This window comes from Sinohyriopsis cumingii, chromosome 15 (assembly GCF_028554795.1).
Source record: "Sinohyriopsis cumingii isolate HCF-2022 chromosome 15, ASM2855479v2, whole genome shotgun sequence".
Lineage (NCBI taxonomy): Eukaryota > Metazoa > Mollusca > Bivalvia > Unionida > Unionidae > Sinohyriopsis > Sinohyriopsis cumingii.
The window spans coordinates 18,828,581-18,848,345 of NC_142975.1; the positions used below are offsets into that span (position 1 = coordinate 18,828,581).

At 34.6% G+C, this 19,765-nt stretch overlaps 1 protein-coding gene across 3 annotated transcripts in view; it reads right to left on the reverse strand.

Annotated features, from left to right (window-relative positions):
* Window positions 1-19,765, reverse strand: part of LOC149781364 (E3 ubiquitin-protein ligase MID1-like) — an 81,897-nt gene that overhangs the window by 37,078 nt on the left and 25,054 nt on the right. Inside the window, exons 1-3 of one of the 3 annotated variants that reach the window (XM_089935454.1) lie at window positions 17,213-17,559; window positions 9,016-9,756; window positions 760-855 (exon numbers count right to left, since the gene is read on the reverse strand). In XM_089935454.1, coding sequence (XP_089791580.1) covers window positions 760-855; window positions 9,016-9,756; window positions 17,213-17,299 — 924 coding nt within the window. In that variant the 5' untranslated portion in view covers window positions 17,300-17,559. Of the gene's footprint in view, window positions 1-759; window positions 856-9,015; window positions 9,757-17,196; window positions 17,560-19,765 lie in introns of those variants that run through there. The other 2 variants (XM_089935457.1, XM_089935455.1) reach the window with 2 other exon arrangements.

The following is a 19,765-nucleotide window of genomic DNA, read 5'->3' on the forward strand; positions in this document are numbered from 1 at the left end:
ACATAAAAACATATACAATGACAAGATTACAAAACAACACCATGAAGTTATGAAACAAAATAATGCTCACAATATAATTAAGGAAGTAAACATTAATTAAGTCTTTAATTATGTTCTTGTAGTTGAAATAGGTGAGTTTTAAGAACACTCTAGAATGAGATCACAGTGTCCTTATATCTAAGATCAATGGGCAATTCATCCCACATAGCTAAGTCCAGGTACACAAAAGAATGTTGTCCATATGACTGTTTTAACAGTGGGAAAGATGAGAATGTGAGTGTCAGAAGAGGAATGTATGTTTCTAGATGGGGTATACACATGGGTATGGTCAGATAGGTACATTAGACTGGAGCCCGTCAGTTAGATGTAGCATTCAGAACAGATTTTGTGTTTGATTCTGGATCAAACAAGTTGCCAGTGAAGGTTACAGAGCAGGGGGAGATGTACTCAGTTCTTCATAGTCTAAGAATGATCAGAGTAGTTACATTTTGAACTTTTTAATTCTAAAAATTCTGAATGATGCTGTCAATTGAAATGAATCAGACATCAAATTAAACAAGGTCTTTTCCAAATCCAGTGTACAGGGTTTTTAAAACTAAATCTCATTATTATTATTATTATTATTATTATTATTATTATTATTATTAAAATCATTTTCTTTAGTGCAAAGAAAATCCAGAAAGTGCTAACTTGATCTATTCTTAAGTCCACTCAATTATTTGTGCAATATGAACTGTTACTATGGTGATGCCTGCCTACCTGCATGTCCTTGAGAGCATCTTTTTGCAGTTTGAGATTTGTCATCAACTTTCCTCTACTGGACTCCAGGTTGTTAGCGCCTTCCTCTAGAGTAATCTAAACAACATTATGCAATAATAGTATTCAATTATCACAAAAAATAATGTAGGAATTAATTAATTATAATGCATATCATATCTCACAGTTTAAGATGAAATCTCACAAAACTTTGTTCATATGTATATTGTACATAATAATAATAATAATAATGAGGACTTTGCATAGCGCCTAATCTTTAGAAGCTCTAAGTGCTTTACAACATTAGACAACACTTATAAGATAAAAAACATATAATGATATGATTACAAAAACAAACACCATGAAACTAGAAAACATTAAAAAACATGCTGAGAATATTTAAGGTAGGAAACATTATTAGGTCTTTAAGTTTGTTCTTGAAGTCAAAGCAAGTGAGTTTTTAGAGCACTCTTGAATGTGATCACTGTGTCTTTGTGTCTAAGTTCAGTGGACAATTCATTCCACATTGCTGGGCCCTGATATGCAAAAGAATGCTGTCCCTATGACTTTGTTTTCATAGTGGGAATAATGAGTATATGATTGTCGGAAGAGAAGCGTAAGTATCTTGCTGGTGTGGACACATGGGTGAGGACTGTAATCTTTCCACTATCCAATGCAGAGAGAAATTTTGTCATTAACTACTTTTAGAAGAGTAGTTTCAGGACTGTGGCAAGGGCGATATGCAGATTGTACATTGCTAAAAAGACTGTTTGAATTTAGATGAGATACAAGCTGGGACAGAACAACCTTTTCTAAGATTTCTGATATGAATGGGAGATTAGAAACTGGGTGGTAGTTCTTTAAATCATTATGGTCTAGAGGCTTTACAATGGCAGTTTTGAAAAATGATGGGAATTCCCCTGATGAGAGAGAGAAGTATTAATAACATCAGTTAGTGAAGGCAATACTGGATCTAAGCACTCAAGCAGCAGTGATGTTGGAATTGGATCAAGTTCGCTTGACTTTGGTGCACTCTTCATCAGGATTGTACGTACAAAATCCATAGAAACAGGTTGCTGCTAATGGTTGCCACTCAAATTCTGTATCCCAACTGTATGGTGATGACGAGACAATTGAAATTGTGGTGTCAAGCTTATCTCTAATGGTTTGTACTTTGTCACGGAAGAAATTTGCAAACATGTCCGGAAGGTCGACTGGAGAGAAGGTAGTTGAAAGTGGTGTACATTTGTTCCTTGACATTAGCTTGTTAGTAATCTCGAAGAGCTCTTTGCAGCTGGAACTTTCCATGATCTTAGTAGTGTAGTGGGCTGATTTTGCTGTATGGACTATATTTATGACATTCTTCTTAATGGCTTCATAGATTTGCTTATGAATAGTGAGTCTGGTGGAAAGCCAAAGCCTCTCAGCTTTACGGCAGTCTCTTTTAGGAGTGCGAAGCTGGTTCCTAACACTGCCATACCATGGAGAACACTTTTGAATTGATACTCTGCACTTGGTAGCTGGGGCATGTTTGTTGAGCAATGAACGCAGGCAGTTATCGAGTTGTTCTGCGGTAAGAGGTAAGCAAGTTGTTAGGTTAGCTTGAATGTCGTGCATTAGTTTGGTTCTATTTGTTTTTTTTTATCATACGGAGGTTTCTCTTAGTAGCCGATAAAGGTGGAGGGTTAGGGACTGATAAGTCAAGATGGCATATAATGCAGAGATGATCTGATGCAAGGTCATGGGATACCAGGGAGGACCGTAGAATGTTATCATCAGGTCTATGAAGAATCCAGTCTAAAATGTGACCATGTTTATGGGTGGGTTGGTTAACTGACTGTTTGAGGTTGAAAACATTAATGGAATCTATGAGTTTTGATGTATTTGGGTTTCTGTGACAGTCAAGGTGAAAGTTGAAATCTCCAAGAATAATCAGGTTGCCACCTATCAAAATAAATTTTGATGCATATTCAAATGGAAATCTGTCAATGGGAGGTAATCTGGTAAAAGGCTCCTATCCAATATGAAATATTCAATATTTTTGTTTATCCAAACATTACTCAATGTCATCGAATGTGTTTACATCATCATCATAGCCTTTCTTACTTTGCTACGTCATGAACTGCAATTTTTATATAAAAGCTGTGCATGTGCTAAAATATATTGCCATAGAAAATGGAACTCTGTCTTGGAACCCAGTTCTCTTTCTTCATACACTTCAAGTTTCACCACCTTTTGAGAGACCAAGCAGTCTCTTCTGACATTAAGGAAATCTCAAGTTAAATACTTTATCAATTATCAATTTAAAAAAATTCTTCTTACATTTGTGTCATTGTACTCAAGGCAGAGAGAGACACCAATAATAAAATCATTTAAGTATTCAAAAAATAAGTTAGAAACAATATTATCAATTAACTGACAGGAGCAAAAGACAAAACTCAAAAAGGCAAAGAGTAATCAAGAAACTTTATTAGTTATCTGTTTTTGCCCATGTAGATGTACCTAGTTTGACAAAAAAGGGAAAAATGCAATATTTTTAGACAAAAAAATAAATTTTTTCTTCCTTAATCTTTCATATTTGGAATCACTTTTAAAAGTTGAGAAATGTTAATCATAGAACCCTGTGCTTAAATTTATTACAGACAGATTTCTGAGGACACATATTATTATACTTGATAAAACAAGTGAGAAAGAAGAATGGTATCTGATATGCCAGCACATATAGGCTGGTTCCATAGCTCTTAAAAGAATCAGATGCCTGTGATTTGTGATAAAATATAGCAAGTAGCTTGTCAGTTATGATTACATGCATTTACATATCTACAACCTGCTGACAGATCATATGATATGGTATGTACAATTTCTTTGCATTTTGTAGCTGTGAACATGGATAAACTCAAATCTCACAGCAAATCTGTATCTTGTAAATTCTCCAGGTCTGGTAATTAATCAGAAGGCATGACAGGCCTGAGTTATGATATACAATGCTAAATCCAACAATCTAAACTCAAAAGATCATCATCATGGATTGGTTTTCTAAACTTATATCAGTCTGAAATACAATATGCCTTTTATCAAGACAAGTCAAACAAGGACATAAATGTTATAATAAACATATAGGCTGGTTCTCTAGCATAAATATTATATTTACTTATCAAAGAAATTTAAAGAAATGCTGGAGATCCTGACATTTTGGGTATTGATGGGCAAGACCATTCTTGATATAATAACAATATTCTTGTTTTTCACTCTAAAAAGAAAAACTTTGTTCACAAAGGTTGTTCTCTTACTGAAAACTTAAACATCCTCTGAAGTGGTAGTGTATAAGAATAAATCTAGTGGAACACACTGAGTATGATGTGCCTTGTTTGTTGTTCAGATATAAACATCCAAGAACATGCACTTGGCATGTGGGAAAAAATCTTAAAACAGGTAACCCAATGATGGCCTTTGTTTTCCACTCCTTTTCATGTTCAATTCATAAAGAATAAGGATTAATAAATTAATTCAAAGTACAGCACATAAAATTTTCTTTCCAGAAAGCTTTGCTGAGATATAGGAACATGTTGAACAATGATAATTCTTGGCATACAAGTGTTATTTTTCTGATAGCATTTGAAAATGGAGTCAAATGTAAGGGTTAGTTGATTTTATCAGGTCTTTCTGTTAAAAAATCATTTTTTAAATGAAGAATTGTGGATTTTGTATTTACAGTCTTCAGCATGTCTAATACACAAGCCATGTATTGACACATTTATCTTTATTCCACAAATATTCCTTGTCTTCATCATATGCTGTTCTTTTGTTGTGCCCACACTTCCATCCACATATTAGTATTAAGTTTTTGATCGATTTATAGCAAATCTCAGTTTAAAATATGGTTTATAATGAAATTCAGTTGACTAGTAACAAACTATTACCCCCAGCCATAAGAAAAGGTTGTACAATAGAGTTATGTTAGAAAATATGTGTAGATTTGTTTAAAAAAAGAATATATATATATATATATATATATATATATATATATATATATATATATATATATATATATATATATATATAAGAATTATTTTGACCAATGAGAAGCAAAACAATCATTTACATTTGCTTTCTTTACCTTAACAATTATATCTACTGTAGATACTGACATATAAGTAGTGTCTAACATAGACCCTGATCAGAATCTATGTTGTTTATTCTACTGTTTATTGCTAACAAATTGCACAGACCCTGATATCTGTTGGTGCATTATGAGATGGCAAATCTCAGTGAAGTCTGCAAAGGATCCAAGTTACATGCAAGTATATATATAGTACAAAACTACAAACACACTTTTTGTAAGTAAATGCATAATACAGAACTTCAAACACACTCTTTAGAAGTAAAGGCATAATACAGAACATTGAACACACTCTTTAGAAGTAAAGGCATAATACAGAACATTGGACACACTCTTTAGAAGTAAAGGCATAATACAGAACATTGAACACACTCTTCAGAAGTAAAGGCATAATACAGAACATCCAACACACTCTTTAGAAGTAAAGGCATAATACAGAACATTGAACACACTCTTTAGAAGTAAAGGCATAATACAGAACATTGAACACACTCTTTAGAAGTAAAGGCATAATACAGAACATTGAACACACTCTTTAGAAGTAAAGGCATAATACAGAACACTGAACACACTCTTCAGAAGTAAAGGCATAATACAGAACATCCAACACACTCTTTAGAAGTAAAGGCATAATACAGAACATCCAACACACTCTTTAGAAGTAAAGGCATAATACAGAACATCCAACACACTCTTTATAAGTAAAGGCCCAATTTAAATACTCTCATGATATCATGTAACACTCTTATCACTATATAAATCTTGATAAACTGAAACAAATGGCCTAAAGAATAACAAATGGATACAACAAATCTAACAGATCTCTTGAAAGCCATTTAGCAATGCACAGAATGAAATGAAAATAAATGGAATTAAAATATAAACTGTATGCATTATTTAGCAACAGTCTTGTTTAATTGATCTAAATTGTTTAGTGCAGACAGATTTTATTAATATAATTTGTTTAGGTGTAGACTGATTTTATTGATATAATTTGTTTAGGTGTAGACTGATTTTATTGATATAATTTGTTTAGGTGCAGACTAGTCTAATTGATATCACTTCAACCACACCCATCAAAGTGTGACATGAAGTTGACTTTCATATAAACAGACATAAATTAAATTTACATTTATTACAGGGAAATCCCGACCAAGGTACAAGATCACTATTCAATCAATAGAGTTCAAAATTATGAGTACATTTGGCTCACCCTTTTAGTAGAAATCAGTCTTTAATTTCCCAACATTCCCAGCACAGCAAGTTTGCAATTTGCAGGGGATGCTGCATTTGTGATGTGTAGCTGGTACTTCCTGTTGTTGTCAGATTATCAACATGAACTCAAACTTGGTCATCATTTGTGTTCTCTCCATATCAAGAGAGAGAGAGAGAGAGAGAGAGAGAGAGAGAATGTGCACTACTGATACTATTGTGAGTGTGACCTTGCTTCATTTACAGTCATTGAATATGTGTGGAATTATATAATAAAAAAATGTATGAAAAGAATTAACAACATATTTGATGTAATTTATTATGCCTATGTTATTATGTAAATGTCTCTCTACTGTGCTATGATGGATGTATGGTGTGACAAGTCAACAATGTCAGATGACATGTTTTATTTCTACTTTGCTATGATGGATGTATGATGTGACAAGTTAGCAATATCAGATGACACGTTTTATCTCTACTTTCCTGGATGCATGATGTGAAAATCAACAATGTCAGATGACATGTTTTATCTCTACATTGCTATGATGGATGTATGGTGTGACAAGTCAACAATGTCAGATGACACATTTTATCTCTACTTTGTTATGATGGATGTATCAGGTGAAAGTCAACAATGTCAGATGACATGTTTTATCTCTACATTGCTATGATGGATGTATGGTGTGACAAGTCAACAATGACAGATGACACATTTTTTCTCTACTTTGTTATGATGGATGTATCAGGTGAAAGTCAACAATATCAGATGACATGTTTTATCTCTACTTTGCTATGAATGGATGTGTCATGTGACAAGTCAACAATGTCAGATGGCACGTTTTATCTCTACTTTGCTATTATGGATGTATGGAGTGACAAGTCAACAATATCAGATGACATGTTTTCTCTCTACTTTGCTACTATGGATGTATGATGTGACAAGTCAACAATGTCAGATGACATGTTCTATCTCTACCTTGCTTTGATGGATGTATGATGTGACAAGTCAACAATGTCAGATGACACGTTTTATCTCTTCTTTGCTATGATGGATGTATGATGTGACAAGTTAAATTATGTCAGATGACATGTTATATTCTTGATCAACTGGGTTTGTGAAGTACAATTCAGCATCCAGGTTTACTTACACTAAATAATTTAAGAAATACAAGACAGCATTTTATATTAGTCTTGATGAATAAATAAACTTATCTATTTCACAATGTCTTTTTCTTAAATTAGTCACTGACATTTACAAGATTTTGACTGAGAAGTGGCAACTGTGGCTTATTTCAAATCATTTGTCAACTGTGGCTTATTTCAAATCATTTGGCAACTGTGGCTTATTTCAAATCATTTGGCAACCATGGATTATTTCAAATCATTTGGCAATGGAGAAAATGTGATGAAAAATAAAACTTGTATGCATTTCTTTAGAAAAATATTACATGCTGATATAACAGGTGTTATTCAAACTGCATTGTTTATTCAAAAACTGAAAATTTTGTGAAATAACTCCCCACTTTATAAAAAGGTGGGACTTTCAATAAATTTGCAGGGGGATTTATTGAAGTAAACATAGGTATAGGGCTTCATCCTTGTAAACATTATGTGTAATTTTTTTTAATTTAGTTGAATTTTTCCCATGATCCTACAATCATGTATCCTAGTAGAAAAGACTCTGCAAATATGCTTCTCAAAACATTTCATATTCCTGACTTTCCGATAAACAAAATTTAATTGATATTTATTAAATCCTTTCCACTTACATTCTTCCCTCACTATAAGATGACTTGGTATAATACAGTCCCTGATATAACACAACCATGGTCCTAGCTCCAATGTTGATATAGTGGATGGAGTTTACTTGTCAGAATACTACTTAATTTATCTCATTAAGGGGCCAACTGCTGTAATCCTAAAGGATTTTTGTGTTATTATATAGCTTTGCCTACAATGCACAACCATGTAAAGCAGCCCTACCTTTGACATGATGCTAGACAATTAACCTGAGAATGACGGATCAATGTATGTTTCCTCTTTATAATACTAGTCATAATAGCCTAGACAATTAACATGATAATGAGGGATCAATGTATGTTTCCTCTTTATAATACTATTCATAATAGCCAGGACAATTAACATGATAATGAGGGGTCAATGTATGTTTCCTCTTTATAATACTATTCACGGAAGTGACTTCAGTGTGTTTTGACCTAATGGATGACATTTCTAGATAATGCTATAACATAAAAGAAAACGTTTGATCATGTTGGCAGTTTTCCTCAAAAATATGGACAGATTCAAGCATCTGAGGCACTCCTGTAAAGTTAGTCTGGTTCTCTGACTAACTCCATGGAACCTAGTATGAAAACCCAATTCTAGACTAAACTTTGACAAGTCAATATCTAGATTTGACTGCAATGATTATATTTGTGTATTTATGCTATTATTAAATAAGTCCATAATTTAAGGGTGATTTCAGACTTATGGTCAAATTGTAAGAGTTGTCAGGTCAGACATGTATGCATTTAATTTTGCTATAAAGATAACAGAAAGTCAGTGTGCCATTTTTATACACATTTATTTTCACATGTATTTATTATCCAGACTTTACAGCATATTACTAAGGCAAACCGCAATGTTGACTTTGCCAGACAGGGATGGATGTGTATATAGTTTGCTATCTGCTAACACAGGTGAGAAAAAAAATGTCTTTTCAAACTACTGCATTAGAAGTTTACTTTCTAATTATGTGTGAATATGATATGTCTACTATGATAAGCCCAGGGAACCAGCCAAATAAATTCTGCAAAGTGTTTGGGGAGGGTTTATTATCAGACAATCATATCATAGTTAAATACTTGCCAAAAGTCTGTAAAACTGGGGGTAGGCTTATCATTGAATAAATATGGTAAATATATTACCTTTAAATCTCTGTATGCTTCATCAACTTGTACAACTGCATGTCCCTCGTGTACCTCCTGATCTTCACATGATGTGCACATCGGCTGTTTGCACAGCAAGCAGTATGATAACACGGTTTTTGAGTGCTCTGAACATGTTCCTACTAGGTACTGTTCTCGACTTACTAAAGGAACAGGTTCTATGAGCTCATGACTAATATAAGGTGCCTTATTTGGGTGAGATGATCGTAAACATGGCCCGCAAAATGACTGATAACAGTCCAGACAGGACTTTTTAGCCTTTTTCGGAGGCGATGAGTCACAACTTTGACAATAAATTATGTTACCAATAGATTCTGGTTCTTTGATCTGTTCTGTGGATATATCAAGAGAACTTTTCACACTTTCGGAATTATTGCGATTTTTTATTCTCTCTGCTTTGTAGCGTTCAATTATATTTTCAAGGGCAATAACTCTTGGTAGACTAGAAATTCCACCACTCACATAGCAGTTGTCTCGGCACACAGGGCATTTAATGAAATTGTAATCAAAGAGCTGTTCAGCGCATGGTCGTCGGCAGAGAACATGTGAACATGGAAGAATTATGGGATAGGTATAAAGTTCCAGACAAATTGGGCATTGTAGATCATTATCAACATCCATCTTAAATTTGAGGGGACTTGATGGCAAACTTGCAGATCTCCGGAACTTGTGTTCTGCAACTCTGGGATTGACTGGGCTGTTGGTGGGTGTCCTGAAGCCCTGCAAGAAAATGAGAAGAATTTTAAAAAAAAAAAACTTTAACAATGGATATCCACATATAGAGTACACTTGTCCACTAAGGACACTATCAGAAACCATTCATGGACATTCCTATACTATTGTCCTTTATGTAATGGATACTTGTCTAATATAGACAGAAGACATTTACTTTATTCCCCAGGTACCATATTCACTGTGTGGCCTCAGTCAGGTTAGACCTGCACCCCCAAAATGGCAATCCTGCTCATGTCAATAATTAACTGTCTGCTGTGATGAGTCTCTAAGCAAAGTACTTAACTCCCAGTGCTTTGGCACTAAACACCTTTTCATGTATTGCTATTAAACACCAACCAAACAAATAAAACCATATACATTGCATATTATATCAATGACACTGACTTAGCCACAGCCTGAAAAATGTTTTTTTTACAAATTTATATTCTGTGATTAATATGTATTCCTGATGTTGATTGTATTTTTTATCCTGAAAATGTATCGCCAATAGATTAGGATATTTCAGTAATATGAATCACTGCTCTTATTCATACATGTATTTAGTCTTATGAATTTCATTTTACCTTGAGTTTTTTTATTATCTTGGCTCATCTACGTCTAATTTTGGAGTGTCTGTAAAACATCACGCTGTCAGCTTATGATTGCATAATGTACATGTGTTTAATTCATGTGTTTAATTAGAGTCAACACAAAAGCTTGCTGTTTGTTTTAATTGATATGTTCTAGTTTGAGTTGGTACAAAGTTCTGTAGAGTTTATGTTATGTGATAATGATTTAAAACAAAATGTACTTGACTTTACTCAATAAATGCACCTAATAACCTTAATGTTGCCTTAGAATTGCTATAATATATGAGTGCATGCAAGTTTTCTCAATATTAGTCAGTCTGAATAAAAAAATTAATGAACTAGAAATGATTCAACATTACACACATGTACATATATGCATACACACATACACATAAAAAGTTTTAAGGATTCCTGCCCATGAATACCATCCTGGATTTCAGACAAAAAGGGTGCAGGTTGTATTGTCATACCAGTGTGGGTCAGCAATCAGTAATGTGTCCACGGGCAAAGCCCTTTAATCCGATTTTCCTAAATGACATGAAATAACCTATTTGTGTTGCTGTGCTGTAAAATACCAAAACCATACCCTGTTATAACTCCTTTTGATAAGCATGGCAATTATATATTAGTACCGCATATACCAGCTTGTAAGTTGAGTCCAACTATAAACTACACAATCCCAGATCTGCCATCATATAATGCACCAGCAGATCTGGGTCTATGCAACTATTTAGGAGTAATCTGCAGATCGAATAACATCAACCATGATGTACCAGCACATTATGTCACAGCAGATAAGGGCCTATATTGCTGACTTGACTATGTGAGTGGCATGGTAACCCTCTTTACCATCAAGTTGACGTCACAGCATGCAGATCTTCATATTACATTTATGACCAGATGAATGCCACCACTTCTATTGTAATATTTTCTCAAATCAGCAGTAGTTACAATACAACTAAATAACTGCAAAGTAAATGGAAGAATAAATAGAATGACTGTCAGGCCTACTTTAGCAACACACTACATCTATGTATAGTGACCCACTTTAGCAGTGTACTACAACTAGGAATAGTGACCTACTTTAGCAATGTACTACATCTGTGTAGGGACCTACTTTAGCAAAGTATTATATCTGTGTATAGTGACCCACTTTAGCAATGTACTACATCTGTGTATAGTGATCCACTTTAACAATGCACCAGATCTATGTACAGTGACCTACTTTAGCAAAAGCACTACAATTCTGTGTGTAGTACCACCTGTATTTGGAAAGGGGTTATCCATTGAGTACGTATGCAAAAATCTGGTAAAGCTTAATCCCCCCATAAACATGCATACTTTTTTACACACCCCACCTGCGTACATATGTTTAACTCATCCCCAGTACCCCAAATTCTATAGAACAGCCTCTATTTAATCCATGCAGAAACCATAAAGGATTAATAATATTAACATTTTTAATAGAACAGATAGTCCACCGATGTTGAATGTCTGGCTGCATCAAGAAATTAGCTGCGTAATTTTAAAGTTTGTCTAGTGTCTGCTAAAATTCAAATGCCAAGTGAACCCAGTCCAACAGGTTACATATTAGACAGATTATTATCGAGGTTTAACATCCCCCATTTCCTATGTACATTATCAGTAGACCCCCCACATGCAAGCGAATGCATCTGGGTTACCCACCTCCCCCCTCCATGCGTACACACTAAATGGATGGCCCCAAACCAGTTATAATGAATCTAGTTCAGGCAACAACATCCATGTATCATTATCACCACTGCTATTCTTCCATTATAAATGTGTGTGTGTGTGATTTAGATTTTTAATGTAGCTTTAACAATTTTTCAGTCATATTGCTACGATGTCTGCAGTGTGACAGTTTATAGTGATGTCTAGCAGCAAGGCATCATGCTGCAGACAAATATGTAGCATGATGTCTCAACCAGTCACATTATCCTGACACCAGGCTGACCAGTCCTAACACTAACCTCTTGATGCTGAGCGCCAAGCGAGGCAGCTGTTAGTACCATTTTTGTAAGTCTTTGGTATGACTTGACCGGGGATTGAACCCGTGACCTCCCGCATCTAAGGTGGATGCTCTAAACACTAGGCCACCAGAGCGATCCATTATAAATGATCTTTATTGCAAGGACACATAGTGGTTCAATCATGTGACACATGAAGCATTTTACATATCATTTTTGTTCCCTGTTCATAATTTATTTGCTTTCACTATTAAATAGATATTGATCATTACTACACTGACTGGCTTACTATTCTCTCCACAATTCAAGATATGTTTAGGTCCATGAATTATGAATTACTAACAAGGGTACTGACAATACTTGTCTCGTATCAATGACATGTCTGTAGTATTTAATGCACACCATTATGATTTGATAATAAAATTCTTATTGCAGCCACACCAGTCAGAACAATCAAATAAAACTATGTACATTACCTACAATTACATGTTATTTGGCCTGTATCATTAGGTGATATAGCACCAGGTAATAAGTTTTTTGTTCAATATTGTCTAACGAACACTGGAGTTTTGCCTACTTTTTTCATGTTTAACTTGTTTGCACAATTAAATTAAGAATTCTGAAATAAAGATTCTGACCAAAGAATTATCTGATTATGGCAAATGTTTCTGTTTTGCTTGCACATGATATACATTAACAAAGAGCAATGTCCACACACACTATGCATTAACAAATAGTAAATTTCCCTACATCTGAATGTACAGTGACTGTTAAGGCACACTTCATGCCATCATAATACATCTAGATGACTATTAACAAGAGGCCCAAGAGAAACTGATATTGCTCATCTAGTATACATTGGTGTAAAATGCAAATGCTGTGATAAGGCATGTGCTTGGGTTGAAAGACACCTATGTAATGATAATGTCCAGCTATTCAGTAGAAATTGGTATTGTCAGATATGTTGTTTTACTGTGTTTCTAATAGAAGTAACTTCAACTGGACTAGGTGGTGTCATATATGTTGTTTAACTGTGTTTTTATTATACGTAACTTCAACTGGACCAGGTGGTGTCAGATATGTTAACTGTGTTCTACTATAAGTGGTGCACTAGCATCACTTGTAAGAATGAGATAAGTTTTCATTCTTGGCCTCTATCAATCACATTGAGTCTGATATGGTAAGGCAGTTTTCATGGTTTGTACTTCATGGAAAGTAGTGTTAAAAGACTTCCAAAAGTTTTCAAGAAGTATCTTTTTTAAGAAATTATGTTACTTTGTTTATCACTACATATATGCAGTAGGTACAAAAGAAAATTGTCACATAACAAGTTATCATGCCACTACAGCAAAGGCATACTACTATATGTGAGAAAGCTTGCCGGTAGCTTCTCATGGGTCAGTGGTTCTTTCCGGGGTTTTTCTCTGGTTCTTCCTCCACCATTAAAACTGGCCACCATGTATAGCCTCTCTTGTGCTGAAAAATGGCGTTAAACCCTATAACAACAACAACAACAACAAAGGCATACTACTTCATTTGGTAATGATCCAAGTCATGTACCAATTGATCCACCTAATTTTATCCCATTTTGTTTGTTATTCACAGCAATAACAAAACAACAAATTTAGAAATTGACTATTTTATTCAGTTTAAGTGGATTTTTACTCTCTGAAGAAATTCATAAAGTTTTAGTGAACATTTAAGGATGTTTCCAACAAATTCAAGGATTTTCAAGGATACAGCCACATTTTTACAAAATTGGAGTTTTGAAGACAACTGCTTAAATATTAGAATTTCTCAAAGTTGTTAGAACCCTGGTTTTGGAGAGAATGTCACTATATTAGTTCAACAGCCATACCCAAAGGGAAATAAGTATATTTAGTAGGTTTTCCACCTGGTTACAATGGAAACGAGATTGTTGCCAGGGGAACAAACTAAAGCACGTTTATACTGCATATCTGAGAAAGTCATATCAAGTTTTATCAAAATTGGTTAGGCCATTCTGAAGAAGCTAAAAAGGTTTTTCATATGTTTGCTGTGAAAGTGACACCATTGCTATAGAAGCCACATTGGAAACAAATTTTATTATTATTATTATTGTTATTATTATGTGCAGTGCATGCTCAACCATTTAACAGCATCGTCATCGTCAAGGTGGAGAGCCTGTAGTCCACCAGGGAACTTTGTCGGTGGACAGTTTCTCACAATGTGTGAAATATTCTGTAGAGCTCCACAGCATCAGGAAGAGTCAGTGGCCTGGCCCATTGGACAAGGTTGACTGCATAAGAACCATTCCTACCCAGTTTGATCAAAACTGATTAAGCCATGGTGTAGAAGAATCCAAAATTAGGTTTGGCACCCAGCTGGTAAGGTGGCCATGATATTACCTGGGGGCCACCATGAACATGATTTGATAGAACATGTTCTGAAAAGCATTTCTACCAAATTTGATCAAAAATTGACTGAGCTGTTGAAAGAAATTGAAAATAGGTTTCCAACTGATTTCTGTTTAAGCCAGACAATTGCTAGGAAAGCCATCCCTTGGATATATGATGTCCTAACAAACATTTATAACATGTTTAATAAAAACTGTCTCAGAAATTCTAGTGATGTCGAAAACAGGTTTTTCATTCAGTTGCTAAGGAGGCTTTAACAATGCTAGGGGATCCATCCCAGATTAAATTTTAAAGGGTATGTTCTTAATAACAATCTTGTCAGGCCTGACTGAAATTAGTTTCAGTACTGTTCTGGAGAAGCTGGCACTCAGTTTTCCTTATGGTTGCTATGGAAGTCCCACAATTACTATGGAAACTACCCTGGACATCATTATGATGGAAATCTTGTAACAAACATTCCCATCAAGTCTGATCAAAACTGGTTTAGCAATTCATAAGACTCTGATGTTCAAACTAGACTGTGTATAAGTGAAGGAGTTCAATAATAAACCAGTTGTTAATGAAAACACAGCAATACATAGGGAATCAACCTGGCTAAAACTTTGATAAAGCATGCCCTAAGAAACAATTTTACCTAGACTGATTGAAATTGGATCAGCCATGCTAGAGAAGCTGAAAATAGATTTTTAACACATTGATAAGGAAGTTGCACTGTTACCAGGAGAGACATTCTAAACAATTTTTTTTAGCATGTGATAATAAACATTCCTAGCATGTTTGATCAAAATTCACTGCACCATTTTGGAAAAGTGAGAAATATGTTTTCCATTTTGGTTGCTATGGAAGCCATGCTATTGCTAAGGTAACCATTCCAAACACAATTATGGTAAAGAATGTCATGAGGAACATACTGAAATTATCCCAGTGGTTCTGGGGAAGTTAAAAATATCAATGTTGACAGTTGGCACATGATACACAATGTATGCCAGACACAGTGCCATACCAAAAGCCCACATGGTCTTAATGGCCTGGTGAGCTAAAACAAAAACTTAAGATTATTATATACCTCATTGAATTTCATTTGAAAATGTCTAATCTATTCTGTGTCATTATTACATGCTGAATTTTACTATTTCTTTTAGCTCCACATGACCATTACTTATTTAATACTGTGCTCTCTATTTATAATGCCAGTCAATAAAGTCATACAGGTAAACTGCATATAAATGAGGAAGTATTATACCAAGGGATGTTCCAACTAGGCTGCGTTGTAAATGAGGGAGTCCAATACCAAGGGATTCTCCAGCTAGGATGTGTTATAAGTGAAGAAGTTCAATACCAATGATGTTCCAACTACGTTGTTGTTATAAGTGAGGGACTTTAATACCAAGGGATGTTCAAGTGAGGCAGTATTATAAGTGACAAGTCTATTACCATGAGATGTTCTAACTTAATGCTGTGTTATAAGTGTGGGTGTTCAAGACCGAGTAATTTTCCAAGAAGGTAGAGGAAGTTCATACTAATGGAAATTCCAGCAAGGCAGTATTACAAGTGAGGAAGTCTATAACCAAGAGATTTTCCAATAAGGCAGTATTATAAGTGAGGGAGTTCAATACCAATGGATGTTCTAATGAGGCAGTACATGTATTATAAGTGAAGAAGTCTATTACCAGGGGATGTTCCAACAAGGCAGTATTCTAATTGAGGTAGTTCAATACCAAGGGATGTTCTAATGAGGCAGTATTATAAGTGAAGAGGTCTATTACCAAGAGATTTTCCTACAAGGCAGTATTATAAGTGAAGAAGTCTATTACCGAGGGATGTTCCAATAAGGCAGTATTATAAGTGAAGAATTCTATTAACGAGGGATGTTCCAGTTAGGCAGTATTATATGTGAAGAAGTCTATAACCACAGGATTTTCATAAGAAACAATCAAAGTTTTATTAATGCAGTGAAATCAAATTATAATAGGTTCTCATTAGTGAAGGGTAAAATTTATGTTAATAATTTCAAGCAGCAATGATAAAAAAATTTTCAAACAATTTCTCAGATCCAGGATTGAATCATGTTATAAGACAGGCATTATATGGGGTGGGGCTTATTGTGAGAGACCACTCCATTATGCCAGGACACTATAGACTTTAACCTGTATGAATATAGTCATGACATAAATTTGACATTTTCTTTCTTCCAATCAGATAATTTATATTTGATTAGTTTTAGCTAAAAATTGATGAAAAAGCTTAAATTGACTACTATCTGTAGAAGATTATTTTTGACCAATCAATTATGAATAAAGAAACAGTTAATCCAAAATTTATAAGAAACACGAAAACAAATTTTGCATTTACAGGTACTCTGCTATAGCTAAATGAGCCAATGGAAATTACTTGATCATATTGAAAATGAGCAAGAAACATTAAAAAGAGATGAGACAGACAGATGAACAGACAATCAGAATAACAACATACTTTGTACAGTGTATACCTGATGATTATATTCCACACCTGAAGTTACATCTGTCATTTGCACCTGATAGTCATGATGTAATTTGTACGAACTATGTACTTCCATCTGTATAGATTTCCATTTTTACCTATATATCCTCTCTGTCCTATGTTAATGCTAATCCCTTAAAGCTCTAAATTCCCACAGTGCTACACTTCCAGCATGTACATGGTAAACCACTGTCACCAGTTAATACATACGTAAAGAGAAAATGCATGCTATGGGAACACTCCTTATATCCTTTTACAACCATGCCAATACTAATCAACATGATGAAAGCAATTCTTCATTGCTTTGCAATGGCTGACTTCCCCATCACTTTCACGTTAATAGTTCAGCATAGTGACTGGTGGTGGATTACTGGGGTTTTACCTGTGTTAAAGTATACATATAATGGAATCATAGACTAAGCCACTAGGGTATACTGTAATACCTCTACAGACTTGTTGATTAAATCCAGGTAAATAAAGCCAGTATTAAATAGTCATTTATTCAAAGGAGAAGAAAACTGATTCACATGTAGTTTAACTGCATAAAAAAACTTTGATATAAATAAATTTGCATAGAAAATACATCTACTCTTTATTTAAATTTAAAAAATTAGAAATTAGACAATAAGCGTTTATAATTATAAAAAAATCCAAATACATGTACTTAAAAATTAAGTTTTTCTTCTAGCCTTTTTTTGGAAATACAGCCTTTTGCTGAGATCTTTTCTTTAATTATGGAAAACAGGTTTAGTCTGTTAGTGTACAGTACTTAAATATGATAGACAGAAGTAGTCCCATTGTGTGTGTGATTTGGATTTTTAACGTAGCTTTAACAGTTTTTCAGTCATATTGCTAAGATGTCTGCAGCGTGGCAGATTATAGTGATGTCTAGCACTGGGGTATCATGCTGCAGACATGTAGCATGATGTCCCATCCAGTCACATTATCCTGACACCACGCCGACCAGTCCTAACACTCACCTCTTAATGCTGAGCACCAAGCGAGGCAGCTGTTAGTACCATTTTTGTAAGTAGTCCCATTGTAATGTACAATAGAAAATGTCCCATTGTAATGTTACAAACTGTACCTAAAAATAGGCAGTAGTCCTATTGTAATGTACATACTATATACTAGTCGAATGTACAATTAACATTTACCTATAATGATGAGTAACCAAGTTGTTAGAGCTGATAAATTAAGGCACTAAATTGAAAATATGATTCATCTGAAGCAACACATTCTAACCTAACATGCTCTATCAGAAAGTTGTCTCTCACTCGATGACAATTTGAGTGCTGACCACAATGGGGAATATAAATACAGCAGTAATCGAAGTCATACATTTCACTTATGAGAGCACTAATCCATACTATAAAATGTATGTGTATCAGTTTCTCTGTGTGTGTGATTTGGATTTTCAATGTTAAGCTTTAACAATTTTTTAGACATTGCTACGACGTCTGCAGTGTGGCAGTTTATAGTGATGTCTAGCACTGAGGCATCATGCCACAGACATATAGCATGATGTCCCACCTAGTCACATTATCTTGACACCAGGCCAACCAGTCCTAACACTAACCTCTTAATACTGAGCACCATGCAAGACAGCTGCTAGTACCATTTATTATAAGTCTTGGGTATGTCTTGGCTGGGGTCTGACCCTGTGACCTCCCATATCCGAGGTGAATGCTCTTACCACTTAGGCCACTGGAGCAGTATAAAATTTATGTGAAAACAGTAACTGAATTGAAAAATTTAAAACGGGGAAATATATCAATAAAAAGAACCACTGTCTGCCCTTCTTTATATATATATATATATATATATATATATATATATATATATATATATATATGCATGCAGACTAAAGGCAACAATTTGTCATGGGTGAAGTCAGAATGTCTACAAAGCAGTTTATTGCACAGACATCAACATTATCATGATGAATTGTATTTAGAACTCATTAGATACCGTGCCCTGAACAACAAAGAAATGACAATCAGCATAACTGGTATTATCTTCAAAACTCCCTATCCTGGCAAGGTTATTTTCTGTTAGATTTGGTTTTTGACAAATACTTATTTAAAGGTTTTACCAATTTTAGTAATGGTGGTCATATCTGACTGCAAATCAGCATAATCCCAAACAAGAGTACCATGAATGGCATACTATATACTCATCCAGTGTGAAGGCAAATCAGCATAATCCTGAAACAGGAGTGCCATGAATGGAATAGTATACATTCATCCAGTGTGAAGGCAAATCAGCATAATCCCTGAACAAGTGTAACCACAAATGGAATACTGTATACTCCTCCAGTGTGATGGCAAATCAGCATAATCCCTGAACAAGAGTACCATGAATGGAATACTTATACACTCATCCAGTGTGAAGGCAAATCAGCATAATCCTTGAACAATTGTAACCACAAATGGAATACTATACACTCATCCAGTGTGATGGCAACTCAGCATAATCCATGAACAAGAGTACCATGAATGGAATGCTTATACACTCATCCAGTGTGAAGGCAAATCAGCAT